At 42.1% G+C, this 14,785-nt stretch overlaps 1 protein-coding gene across 1 annotated transcript; it reads right to left on the bottom strand.

Moving 5' to 3' along the window:
* Positions 1-3,008: 3,008 nt before the first annotated feature.
* Positions 3,009-14,140, bottom strand: LOC139551594 (microfibril-associated glycoprotein 4-like). The gene is made up of 4 exons (XM_071362887.1): positions 13,778-14,140; positions 13,419-13,515; positions 12,531-12,698; positions 3,009-4,040 (listed from the first exon to the last, which is right to left on the bottom strand). Exons 1-4 carry the CDS (start codon positions 14,006-14,008, stop codon positions 3,760-3,762), a joined length of 777 nt encoding a protein of 258 aa, XP_071218988.1. The 5' UTR covers positions 14,009-14,140; the 3' UTR covers positions 3,009-3,759.
* Positions 14,141-14,785: the final 645 nt, after the last annotated feature.

The raw sequence follows: 14,785 nt of genomic DNA, 5'->3' as shown, positions 1-14,785 counted from the left end.
AGTCTTTCCAGATTTCATGTCGCGAATGTTTGCTTGGTCTTAAAGGAGCCGAGGTTCATTATTTGAAGTGTCAAGGTTTATACCAAAATGGGAAACACATTAATACATTTTAATGTTACATCTTAAATGTTGCTTATTTACCTTTGTGTAACGTACTACTTTTGCCTAACCCAATCTAGGAAATCTGAGTGAGTAGTAGGCTGGAAAATTATTTATTTTAATGTTAGCTACATACATTCATTCAATACTACAACCACTACAATAATAAGCAACTAATCTACCATTACTGTTAGAATCAATACCAGGACGACGAGCCTATGATTACAATAAAAACAATATGAGAATATCAAGAGGACTAAACCATTTGCACGTTGGCCACACTTTTTAGAAAGCCCAGATAACTTGGTCGTTACTAGCTACCAGTCATAAACCCCGACTATTTATACAATTCCTCTTCCTCAAATGTGATTTTAAAACCAACCTTAACCACACTACTGACCTTATACAAATAGTTGTTTTCATGAATTTGAAATGATATAGCCAATTTTGACTTTGTGGCTGTGTTAAATAGTGGAAACGGAGGCGGTCAACATCAGTAGGTATGCTGCGGCCCCGCCTCTCTCCCGTTTTACCTGTTTTCCAAACAGGTTCTAAAGCACACCGGATTACGGCTCAAGTCTGACAGGAAGTGGTTGTTTCTGGTATTACATGCCCCAGTTTATCACTGCAACTGACGCCCACACATATCCCTTAATGGTTCATAACAATGATCTTTATTTTAATTCTTAAACCATTATTAAAGTATTATTTCCCTACATAGAAAAGTAAAGCACTAATGTGCTCGTTTTATTTACAATCTAATATAATATTTCATACTACCGTTTTATGGAAAGCCTCTCTCTTTTCTATCATTCTTAATGAAATGTACATTTAAAAAACTGGATAAATCCTATTTGAGTCAGAAAAAGATATTAATATAACAGGTATACAGGTAAGATATCCAACTATCCAACTGACAATCTCTGAGAAAAAAATATAAACTATTGGAACCAAGACTTAAAAATAACCAACAAAATTACAGTTAAGGAAAATGTACGTTTAATCCGGTATAAACTAATGTCCACTCTAAACATGAGGGGTTCAACAAGGGTTCTTCTAAGATCCTCAAAGGTCTTCGAAGAACCTTAGGGTTCTTGGACCTGAAAATTGTCCCCGAAAGGTTCTTCCAAGAACCCCACAGGGGGTGGGGTCCATTGAGGAACCTCCTTAGTTGGTGGGGGTTCTTGCAGGAACCTAACTGCCCATCTGGAACATTTGGATTTGAAAAGACAGCAGGTGAAGGCACTTATGAACTGAGAAATGTAAAGATCTCCTCAATTTAAGATACCGCTTGTCCCTTGTATGATCTAAATGGATATGTTTTATAATGATACCATGACACTTTCTCCCTTTTAAAAACGTTTCTAAAAAACAGAAAATGGACAAAATTCAATGGATATCAGTCAACAAAGAGGTAACAATATGTACACAGAATGAATTAACATGAAACGAACACAACAGGTGGGTTAATAGTTCATAACAATGATCTTTATTTTATTCTTAAACCTTTATTACAGTATTTTTCCCCTACATAGAAAAGTAAAGGACTAATGTGCACGTTTTATTTACAGTCTAATATAACATTAGGCTCTAAGAATATGTTGAAGGCTAACTGTGTTGGATGCAGAGGACTGAACTGCTCACCTGTGTGTCTGTGTCTGCAGCTATACAGACGAGGAGGCAGACAAAGGTCAATTTCAGTGGCAACCTGTCATGTTTTGAGCCCCACATTTCTAAGGGGGGGAACGGCTTTCCTGTTTTGCATGTTATTTATGATGAATATGAATATGATGATGATGATGATGAATATGATGATGATGATGAATATGGTGATGATGAATATGATGATGATGATGGTGATGAATATGGTGATGAATATGGTGATGATGAATATGGTGATGAATATGATGATGATGATGATGAATATGATGATGATGATGATGATGAATATGATGATGATGAATATGATGATGATGATGATGATGATGATGAATATGATGATGATGATGATGATGATGATGATGATGATGATGATGAATATGATGATGATGATGATGAATATGGTGATGAATATGATGATGATGATGGTGATGAATATGGTGATGATGAATATGGTGATGAATATGATGATGATGATGATGAATATGATGATGATGATGATGATGAATATGATGATGATGATGATGATGAATATGATGATGATGATGATGATGATGGTGATGATGATGAATATGATGATGAATATGATGATGATGAATATGATGATGATGATGATGAATATGGTGATGATGATGATGAATATGATGATGATGATGATGATGATGATGATGATGATGAATATGATGAATATGATGATGATGATGATGATGATGAATATGATGATGAATATGATGATGATGATGATGATGATGAAGATGAGGATGAATATGATGATGATGATGAATATGATGAATATGATGATGATGATAATGAATATGATGAATATGATGATGATGATGAATATGATGATGATGATGATGATGAATATGATGATGATGATGATGATGAATATGATGATGATGATGAATATGATGATGAATATGATGATGATGATGATGATGATGAATATGATGATGATGATGAATATGATGATGATGATGATGATGAATATGATGATGATGATGATGATGAAGATGAGGATGATGATGAATATGATGATGATGATGATGAATATGATGATGATGATGATGAAGATGAGGATGATGAAGATGATAATGGATGCACACAACCATTTTGCAATGAAAACTCTAAGATCATGTTACAACCTTGACTTTGACACATTCAGCATTCCAATCTGATTGATTATAATAAATAAATACATGTGTACATACAGTAAATAAAAAGACAGAATGCAGTGAATTTGTCTTTGAAATGCTTTAGTTATTATTTGAGTCAAGTAACAGTGGAATCAAGAGACAGAGAGCCCATCGTGCTGTTATAACATGAAACACTAACATCCAAGATGATAACAATAGTGATGATGTAGTGACCATATAAGAGACAGAGAGCCCATCGTGCTGTTATAACATGAAACACTAACATCCAAGATGATAATAATAGTGATGATGTAGTAGCCATATAAGAGACAGAGAGCCCATCGTGCTGTTATAACATGAAACACTAACATCCAAGATGATAATAATAGTGATGATGTAGTAGCCATATAAGAGACAGAGAGCCCATCGTGCTGTTATAACATGAAACACTAACATCCAAGATGATAATAATAGTGATGATGTAGTGACCATATAAGAGACATAGAGCCCATCGTGCTGTTATAACATGAAACACTAACATCCAAGATGATAATAATAGCGATGATGTAGTGACCATATAAGAGACAGAGAGTCCATCGTGCTGTTATAACATGAAACACTAACATCCAAGATTATAATAATAGTGATGATGTAGTGACCATATAAGAGACAGAGAACCCATTGTGCTGTTATAACATGAAACACTAACATCCAAGATGATAATAATAGCGATGATGTAGTGACCATGTTGTTCTCTAGGTGTCAGTGTCTGTCTGGCTAGCTCTGGTGCCCCCTCCTCCATATTGTATTTGTGTAGTCATTTAGAGATGGTGACATTAGGTCAGGACTGATAAAGCCAGGTGTGTTACTCCTGCTCCTGGACAGCCACAGCATCAGAGACAGCCCTGATCTTAAAGGAAATGCTTTTCAGGGAGTAGTTTACTCCTTTCCAGTGCTGCCAAGAAACAGACACATCAGTGAAAGATGTTGCCGGATGTGGGGCGTACAGGGAGTTAGGTTTAGCATGTGTACAGGCACCGTACCAGAATCCACCCATGAAGCGTCTGGCACAGTGGTCTCCCCAGGTATCCTGGTCTTTGTCGAAGGTGCTGAACTTCATGCCGTTGCTATACGACATGGAGTCCCCTGAGAATCAACCAACAAACAGAGCTAAAAAAGGTACCAGCAGACAGGGCACAGTAGCCTTGTTAAACCAACAGACAGAGCACAGTAGCCTGGTTAACTTCTTATGGCTGCAGGGGCAGTATTGAGTAACTTGGATAAAGGTGCCCATTTCAAACGGCCTCGTACTCAATTCTTGCTCGTACAATATGCATATTATTATTACTATTGGATAGAAAACACTCTCAAGTTTCTAAAACCGTTTGAATTATATCTGTGAGTAAAACAGAACTCATTTTGCAGCAAACTTCCTGACAGAAAGTGAAAAATCTCAAATCGAGGCTCTGTTCCAGGCCCTCCCTATAATTTTGCTTGAGATTTATGACTATACATGCACTTCATACGCCTTCCACTAGATGTCAATAGGCAGTGAGAGAAGAAATGGAGTGTATAGCTAGAACTGAGGTCGAATAAGACCTCTTGGAATGACGTGACACCAATTTCCTGTTTTCAGGATGACACGAAGAGGAACCTGGGATTTTATTTTATTTGATAAATGTGACAATATCATCGTAAAGTATGTTTTTTCAATATAGTTTAATCAGATTATTGAAATTTTTTCGGGAGTTTTGCCGTGTTCCGTTCTCTGAGTTTGTTGACGATGGAGAGATTCGCGCCACTTGGCAAGTTTTGCTTGCTAAATCGAGAGGGAAAAAGGCCGTTCTAAAACCAAACAACAATTGTTCTGGACAAAGGACCCCTTGTACAACATTCTGATGGAAGATCATCAAAAGTAGAACCCATTTTATGATGCTATTTCATATATCTGTCGAACATGTGTACTATTAGTTTGCGCCCAGATTTTGGGGGCTCTCTCGCCATAACGTAAGCTGGATGTCGTAATGAAGTTATTTTTTGAATTATAACACGGCGATTGCATTAAGAACTAAGCTATCTTTAATTTGCTGTCCAACATGTATTTTTTAGTAACGTTTATGATTAGTTATTGATTAGATTAGGTGCCTCTCCAAGATTTCTCCGGACATTGTTATTGCATTTTGCCTAGTATTCACATTGTATAACCACGATTTGTGCCGCTAAATATGCACATTTTCGAACAAACAATATATGTATTGTGTAATATGATGTTATAGGACTGTCATCTGATGAATTTTGAGAAGGTTAGTGAAAAAATTAATATCTTTTGCTGGTTTATTCGTTATCACTACTGTTGGCTTGAATCAATGCTGTTGTGTTTTTGGCTATTGTGGTAAGCTAATATAATGCTATATTGTGTTTTCGCTGTGAAACACTTAAAGAATCGGAAATATTGTCTGGATTCACAAGATGTTTGTCTTTAATTTGCTGTACAACATGTATTTTTCATAAATGTTTTATGATGAGTATTTGGTATTTCAATTTGGTCTCTGTAATTGTTCTAGCTGCTTCGGTGCTATTTCCGATTGTAGCTGCAATGTAAAACTATGATTTATACCTCAAATATGCACATTTTTCGAACAAAACATAGATTTATTGTATAACTTGTTATAAGACTGTCATCTGATGAAGTTTTTTCTTGGTTAGTTTGTTTGGTTCTTGGTTAGTTAGGTTGGTTTTGTGCAAGCTACCTGTGCTGTGAAAAATGTCTGTGCTTTTTTGTATTTGGTGGTGAGCTAACATAAATATGCGTGGTGTTTTCGCTGTAAAACATTTTAAAAATCGGACATGTTGGCTGGATTCACAAGATGTGTATCTTTCATTTGCTGTATTGGACTTGTTAATGTGTGAAAGTAAAATATTTCTCAAAAATATCTTTTGAATTTTGCGCCCTGCACTTGAGCTGGCTGTTGTCATAAGTGTACCGACACCGGGCTGCAGCCATAAAAGGTTTTAAACCAGGTACCAACAGACAGAGCACAGTAGCCTGGTTAAACCAGGAACCAACAGACAGAGCACAGTAGCCTGGTTAAACCAGGAACCAACAGACAGAGCACAGTAGCCTGGTTAAACCAACAGACAGAGTACAGTAGCCTGGTTAAACCAGGTACCAACAGACAGAGTACAGTAGCCTGGTTAAACCAGGAACCAACAGACAGAGCACAGTAGCCTGGTTAAACCAGGAACCAACAGACAGAGCACAGTAGCCTGGTTAAACCAGGAACCAACAGACAGAACACAGTAACCTGGTTAAACCAACAGACAGAGCATAGTAGCCTGGTTAAACCAACAGACAGAGTACAGTAGCCTGGTTAAACCAGGTACCAACAGACAGAGTACAGTAGCCTGGTTAAACCAGGAACCAACAGACAGAGCACAGTAGCCTGGTTAAACCAGGAACCAACAGACAGAGCACAGTAGCCTGGTTAAACCAGGAACCAACAGACAGAACACAGTAACCTGGTTAAACCAACAGACAGAGCACAGTAGCCTGGTTAAACCAGGAACCAACAGACAGAGAACAGTAGCCTGGTTAAACCAACAGACAGAGCACAGTAGCCTGGTTAAACCAACAGACAGAGCATAGTAGCCTGGTTAAACCAACAGACAGAGCACAGTATCCTGGTTAAACCAACAGACAGAGCATAGTAGCCTGGTTAAACCAACAGACAGAGTACAGTAGCCTGGTTAAACCAGGTACCAACAGACAGAGCACAGTAGCCTGGTTAAACCAGGAACTAACAGACAGAGCACAGTAGCCTGGTTAAACCAACAGACAGAGCATAGTAGCCTGGTTAAACCAACAGACAGAACACAGTAACCTGGTTAAACCAACAGACAGAGCATAGTAGCCTGGTTAAACCAACAGACAGAGCACAGTAGCCTGGTTAAACCAGGAACCAACAGACAGAGCACAGTAGCCTGGTTAAACCAACAGACAGAGCACAGTAGCCTGGTTAAACCAGGAACCAACAGACAGAGCACAGTAGCCTGGTTAAACCAACAGACAGAGCATAGTAGCCTGGTTAAACCAACAGACAGAACACAGTAACCTGGTTAAACCAACAGACAGAGTACAGTAGCCTGGTTAAACCAACAGACAGAACACAGTAACCTGGTTAAACCAACAGACAGAACACAGTAGCCTGGTTAAACCAACAGACAGAGCACAGTAGCCTGGTTAAACCAACAGACAGAGTACAGTAGCCTGGTTAAACCAACAGACAGAGCACAGTAGCCTGGTTAAACCAACAGACAGAGTACAGTAGCCTGGTTAAACCAACAGACAGAGAACAGTAGCCTGGTTAAACCAACAGACAGAGCACAGTAGCCTGGTTAAACCAACAGACAGAGCACAGTAGCCTGGTTAAACCAACAGACAGAGCACAGTAGCCTGGTTAAACCAACAGACAGAGTACAGTAGCCTGGTTAAACCAACAGACAGAGAACAGTAGCCTGGTTAAACCAACAGACAGAGCACAGTAGCCTGGTTAAACCAGGAACCAACAGACAGAGAACAGTAGCCTGGTTAAACCAACAGACAGAGCACAGTAGCCTGGTTAAACCAGGAACCAACAGACAGAGCACAGTAGCCTGGTTAAACCAACAGACAGAGTACAGTAGCCTGGTTAAACCAACAGACAGAGCACAGTAGCCTGGTTAAACCAACAGACAGAGTACAGTAGCCTGGTTAAACCAACAGACAGAGCATAGTAGCCTTGTTAAACCAACAGACAGAGCACAGTAGCCTGGTTAAACCAACAGACAGAGCACAGTAGCCTGGTTAAACCAACAGACAGAGCACAGTAGCCTGGTTAAACCAGGAACCAACAGACAGAGCACAGTAGCCTGGTTAAACCAACAGACAGAGAACAGTAGCCTGGTTAAACCAGGAACCAACAGACAGAGCACAGTAGCCTGGTTAAACCAACAGACAGAGCACAGTAGCCTGGTTAAACCAACAGACAGAGAACAGTAGCCTGGTTAAACCAACAGACAGAGAACAGTAGCCTGGTTAAACCAACAGACAGAGTACAGTAGCCTGGTTAAACCAGGAACCAACAGACAGAGCACAGTAGCCTGGTTAAACCAACAGACAGAGAACAGTAGCCTGGTTAAACCAACAGACAGAGAACAGTAGCCTGGTTAAACCAACAGACAGAGCACAGTAGCCTGGTTAAACCAACAGACAGAGCACAGTAGCCTGGTTAAACCAACAGACAGAGCACAGTAGCCTGGTTAAACCAACAGACAGAGCACAGTAGCCTGGTTAAACCAACAGACAGAGTACAGTAGCCTGGTTAAACCAACAGACAGAGAACAGTAGCCTGGTTAAACCAACAGACAGAGCACAGTAGCCTGGTTAAACCAACAGACAGAGCACAGTAGCCTGGTTAAACCAACAGACAGAGCACAGTAGCCTGGTTAAACCAACAGACAGAGTACAGTAGCCTGGTTAAACCAACAGACAGAGAACAGTAGCCTGGTTAAACCAACAGACAGAGCACAGTAGCCTGGTTAAACCAGGAACCAACAGACAGAGAACAGTAGCCTGGTTAAACCAACAGACAGAGCACAGTAGCCTGGTTAAACCAACAGACAGAGCACAGTAGCCTGGTTAAACCAGGAACCAACAGACAGAGCACAGTAGCCTGGTTAAGCCAACAGACAGAGTACAGTAGCCTGGTTAAACCAACAGACAGAGCACAGTAGCCTGGTTAAACCAACAGACAGAGTACAGTAGCCTGGTTAAACCAACAGACAGAGCATAGTAGCCTTGTTAAACCAACAGACAGAGCACAGTAGCCTGGTTAAACCAACAGACAGAGCACAGTAGCCTGGTTAAACCAACAGACAGAGCACAGTAGCCTGGTTAAACCAGGAACCAACAGACAGAGCACAGTAGCCTGGTTAAACCAACAGACAGAGAACAGTAGCCTGGTTAAACCAGGAACCAACAGACAGAGCACAGTAGCCTGGTTAAACCAACAGACAGAGTACAGTAGCCTGGTTAAACCAACAGACAGAGTACAGTAGCCTGGTTAAACCAACAGACAGAGAACAGTAGCCTGGTTAAACCAACAGACAGAGAACAGTAGCCTGGTTAAACCAACAGACAGAGTACAGTAGCCTGGTTAAACCAGGAACCAACAGACAGAGCACAGTAGCCTGGTTAAACCAACAGACAGAGAACAGTAGCCTGGTTAAACCAACAGACAGAGCACAGTAGCCTGGTTAAACCAACAGACAGAGAACAGTAGCCTGGTTAAACCAACAGACAGAGCACAGTAGCCTGGTTAAACCAACAGACAGAGCACAGTAGCCTGGTTAAACCAACAGACAGAGTACAGTAACCTGGTTAAACCAACAGACAGAGTACAGTAGCCTGGTTAAACCAACAGACAGAGTACAGTAACCTGGTTAAACCAACAGACAGAGCACAGTAGCCTGGTTAAACCAACAGACAGAGCACAGTAGCCTGGTTAAACCAACAGACAGAGTACAGTAACCTGGTTAAACCAACAGACAGAGTACAGTAGCCTGGTTAAACCAACAGACAGAGTACAGTAACCTGGTTAAACCAACAGACAGAGTACAGTAGCCTGGTTAAACCAACAGACACAGCACAGTAGCCTGGTTAAACCAGGTACCAACAGACAGAGTACAGTAACCTGGTTAAATGTCTTAATGCTTAGGGTAGTATGGAAGACCAAATAAAATGAAACAGGTATGCAATTCAGATATTTTTTAGATGTTATATATGACCATACATAAATGTGCCAAAATGGGGATCTGAATCACAGATATGTGTTCATATTTGTAAGCCTAACATGAACACATTATTTCATTCCCCTCATAGTGGTCTCAAAATGTTGAATTATATCTGTGTATTACAATGATGTATAATACTTGTCAAAACAATGCATATATGATAAGTATTGTCTCCCATAGTGTATATTACCTTCAAATCAACAGGGAGACAGACCTACATGAAACACAATACTTACAATATTACTAACATGACTGTTTTGGAACATGTTATAGATCAATCTTACCCACAAGTGTCATATTTTGTGATCACTGTGCAGGGGATGAAATGCAATGTGTTAAAGGAGGAATCTGTGATGGTTTTCTTTTTTTACTTTTAAATTAAAGTGGAACTGACAGCGTTTTAGCAACATTAAATCTTATTAAAATCGGATCCTCCTGGTACTGCTGCTCATTCCGTGCACCAGTTCCGGAGGATTACGTCACCGGCCTCTAGGCGTCACTAAACTTTCTCATTATGCAAGCCTGGTTCCCCTTCCCCCTGATTAGTAATTGTATATTATGCCCTCTGTTCACCATTGTCTTGTGGGTTATTGTTCCCATGTCCGTTGGTCTTGTGAGTGCCTGTGCTTTGTTGTTTCGGCTTTCATGCTGCGTGTATTGTGCAAGTGTTATTACGGGTCTCGTCCCGTGTATTGTATTACGGGTCTCGTCCCGTGTATTGTATTACGGGTCTCGTCCCGTGTATTGTATTACGGGTCTCGTCCCGTGTATTGTATTACGGGTCACGTCCCGTGTATTGTATTACGGGTCTCGTCCCGTGTATTGTATTACGGGTCTCGTCCCTTGTGTTGTATTACGGGTCTCGTCCCGTGTATTGTATTACGGGTCTCGTCCCGTGTATTGTATTACGGGTCTCGTCCCGTGTATTGTATTACGGGTCACGTCCCGTGTATTGTATTACGGGTCTCGTCCCGTGTATTGTATTACGGGTCTCGTCCCGTGTATTGTATTACGGGTCTCGTCCCGTGTATTGTATTACCGGTCTCGTCCCGTGTATTGTATTACGGGACTCGTCCCGTGTATATATTAAAGGTTTACCCTCGCTCTTTTGTTTGCGTTACATCCCTGTGTTTTTGTATACGTGTTTGATTTGGGCTTCGTCCCCGTGCCTTTTCATGGCATGTTGTATATTTTGGGTGGTTTATTAAAACCCACTATTACGTATTGCTGCGCCTGTCTCCAATCATTTATACAACGTGACAGAAATGGTAATTTTCACGTTTTCATACTTTCATAGTTTGGGAAATACGCAGCCTGGGGCTCCCGAGTGGCGCAGATGTCTAAGGCACTGCATCTCAGTGCTAGAGGCATCACTACAGACACCCTGGTTCGAATCCAGGCGGTATCACAACTGGCTGTGATTGGGAGTCCCATAGGGCGGCGCACAATTGGCCCAGCATCGCCTGGGGTAGGCTGTCATTGTGAATAAGAACTTGTTCTTAACTGACTTGCCTAGTTAAATAAAGGTTACATAGTAGACTAAGGCATTTGGGAAAATTCGATAGCAATATAGAGTGGGAAAGAGGCCGTGCTTTTGGACAATTAAGAGACAATTAAGAGACACTGCAGTAAATAAAACCTAATAAAAACACCTGTCTCGTCCAGGACCGGAGTCTACAGCGACCGGTGTGCCATAGCCAATCACAGCTACATTAGGCCTTTATGTAAATAAGCCGTTTGCCACACAGGCCTGCCATCATTCCCTTTGAACTGGACTGTGTGTGTTTACAGGCAGTTGGACCTGCCATCATTCCCTTTGAACTGGACTGTGCGTGTTTACAGGCAGTTGGACCTGCCATCATTCCCTTTGAACTGGACTGCGTGTTTACAGGAAGTAGGGTCTGCCATAATTCCCTTTGAACTGGACTGCGTGTTTACAGGAAGTAGGGCTTGCCATCATTCCCTGTGAACTGGACTGTGTATTTACAGGCAGTATGACCTGCCGTCATTCCCTGTGAACTGGACTGTGTGTTTACAGGAGGTAGGGTCTGCCATAATTCCCTTTGAACTGGACTGCGTGTTTACAGGAAGTAGGGCTTGCCATCATTCCCTGTGAACTGGACTGTGTATTTACAGGAAGTAGGACCTGCCATCATTCCCTGTGAACTGGACTGTCTGTTTCCAGGCAGCAGCAACAGCACGACTTTAGATCATTAGAACCCATTCGCCAAAAGCTACAAAATACACCTGATTAGATTTATGCAAATATGTACAGTACCAGTCAACAGTTTGGACACACCTACTCATTCCAGGGTTTTTCTTAATTTTTTACTATTTTCTACATTGTAGAATATTAGTGAAGACGTCAAAACTAGGAAATAACACATGGAATCATGTAGAAACCAAAAAAGTGTTAAAAAAATCAAAATATTTTTGAGATTCTTCAAAGTAGCCAACCACTGACTTGATGACAGCTTTGCACACTCTTGGCATTAACTCAACCAAAATGATTTGCATGTCACTAATCAGGTTTTCAAGATATGTAACTTTCAAAATATAGAAATCATCCCCATAGAATGCATTTTTACAGGAATTTCTGTATTTTAAAATACAAACACCAAAATATTGTTTTTGGGTTGAGTTTTCCTTTACGACTGAACTCTTTGTGATGGAAGCAAGAGCATCAGTGGTAGTTCACATTTGCAACAACCTTTAGGAACTAAACACACACACAGGGGAAGAGTTATGATGTGACACCATAGGCGATGATGATGATGTTAAAGCTGATGAAGAAGAAGAACTCACCTGCCCCTCCGTCTACATAACTGCCCAGTCTCAGTGTGTATCCGTAGTTCTCAGGATCAATGGAGAAGGACGTGTATTTAGCATAAACGTTCCCTCCCTCAAAGTCCTCCATGTCCACTCGCAGCTCATTCTTCTTCCTCATCGTCAGGAGGAAGATGTTGTCCAGACCTGACAAGAACAGAAAGCATAAAGGTCCTGTTACATTTCAGCTTCTAGCTCCTTTCCTTACCTCCTATCCCCTTTCCTTTAGCTCCTAACCCCTTCCCCTAGCTCTTAGCCCTTTCCCCTAGCTCTTAGCCCTTTCCTCTAGCTCTTAGCCCCTTCCTCTAGCTCTTAGCCCCTTCCTCTAGCTCTTAGCCCTTTCCTCTAGCTCTTAGCCCCTTCCTCTAGCTCTTAGCCCCTTCCTCTAGCTCTTAGCCCCTTCCTCTAGCTCCTAGCCCCTTCCTTTTACTCCTAGCCCCTTCCCCTTCCCTTTCACCAACTCCTAGCCCCTTCCTCTTGCTCCTAGCCCCTTCCTCTTAATCCTAGCCCCTTCCTCTAGCTCCTAGCCCTTTCCCCTTCCCCAACTCCTAGCCCCTTCCCCCAACTCCTAGCCCCTTCCTCTTGCTCCTAGCCCCTTCCTCTAGCCCCTAGCCCCTTCCTCTAGCTCCTAAGCCCATTCCTCTAGTTCCTAGCCCCTTCCTCTAGCTCCTAGCCCCTTCCCCTAGCTCCTTCCTCTAGCTCCTAGCTCCTAGCCCCTTCCTCTAGCTCCTAGCCCTTTCCCCTAGGACCTAGCCCCTTCCTCTAGCTCCTAACCCCTTCCCATAGCTCCTAACCCCTTCCCCTAGCTCCTAACCCCTTCCCCTAACTTCTTCTCATTTGGTTTTCTCAGATCTGAGGAGGACTCACCCAGCCAGTACTCTCCAGCCACATTCCCAAAGCCAGATTTGTAGTGTGCCCAGGGTCTGTAGAAGTTCTCTGTTCCATCCATTCTCCTCTGGAACACCTGAGAGAGAGAGAGAGAGAGAGAGAGAGGGCAGAGAGAGAGGAAGAGAGAGAGATTGAGAGAGCAGAGATAAGGGGGAGAATGATAGCGAGGGAAGAGAGGGGGGAGAGGGAAGTAGGGACAGAGATAAGAGAAGGGAGAGACGGGGGGAAAGAGAAAGAGGAGGGAGACAGAGAGGGGGGAGAGAGATAATATTATCATACGTTTTGCACCACCGACACATCACAAACATCACAGATGATCTATAAAGGTCTCTACTCACAGTCCACCTCCCTCCATCCGTGTTCATGTCACAGTAGACATGCAAGGGGGTGGTGGGACCTCCAGGGTAGATGGTGTACACCCCACTGGGTGTGGTGTTGTCATGTTGATAGATGTCATCACAGTCCTGAGGGAGGTAGAACTGAGAGAGGACGGCTACAGGAGCCAGCAGAGACAGGAGCAAAAAGACCTGGGAGACAGAGAAAACATTCACACAACATTCAAACAACATTTTAAAAAAAACATTAAAACAACATTTACTTCACTGTTCAACGCTATCAGTGCAGTACATGCAGCAAAACAACCCAGAGTAGAGATACACACATAACCTCACATAACATTCAGACAACTTTAGATCCACACGTAACCTCTCATAACATCCCAGACAACTTTAGATACACACGTAACCTCTCATAACATCCCAGACAACTTTAGATACACACGTAACCTCTCATAACATCCCAGACAACTTTAGATACACACGTAACCTCTCATAACATCCCAGACAACTTTAGATCCACACGTAACCTCTCATAACATTCAGACAACTTTAGACCCACACGTAACCTCTCAGAACATTCAGGCAACTTTCAAAACGGGACAGTAAAATGTTTTGAATTATCCACTTACTTCGCGTGGATATAGTACATATCATATCGGTGTTAATAGTAAAGTCATACCTTCATCCTGAAGAGTGGGTAGTGGTGGACTGTGCTGTGTGTCTGTCTGTCTTATAGCCCTTAACCAAGGCTGCACTACCTGGTCTAAACTAGACGTGGTGGGAACCACACACCTGTCTGTCTGGCTTATAGCCCCTAACAAGGCTGCACTACCTGGTCTAAACTAGACGTGGTGGGAACCACACACCAGTCTGGTTGTCTTTATGTGTCTGTGTGTGTGTGTGTGCATGCGTGCGTGTGTGTGTGTAGCTGGGTAGGGGGGAGAAGGGGAGGGGATGAGAGGGAGAGGGATAGGGGTAGGGGAAGAAGGGGAGAGGGGGATGGGGAGA

The sequence above is a fragment of the Salvelinus alpinus genome, chromosome 2, assembly GCF_045679555.1.
Source record: "Salvelinus alpinus chromosome 2, SLU_Salpinus.1, whole genome shotgun sequence".
Taxonomy (NCBI): Eukaryota; Metazoa; Chordata; class Actinopteri; order Salmoniformes; family Salmonidae; genus Salvelinus; species Salvelinus alpinus.
The sequence above is the reverse complement of the archived record's forward strand: the minus strand, read 5'-3'. Positions and strand labels throughout refer to the sequence as shown.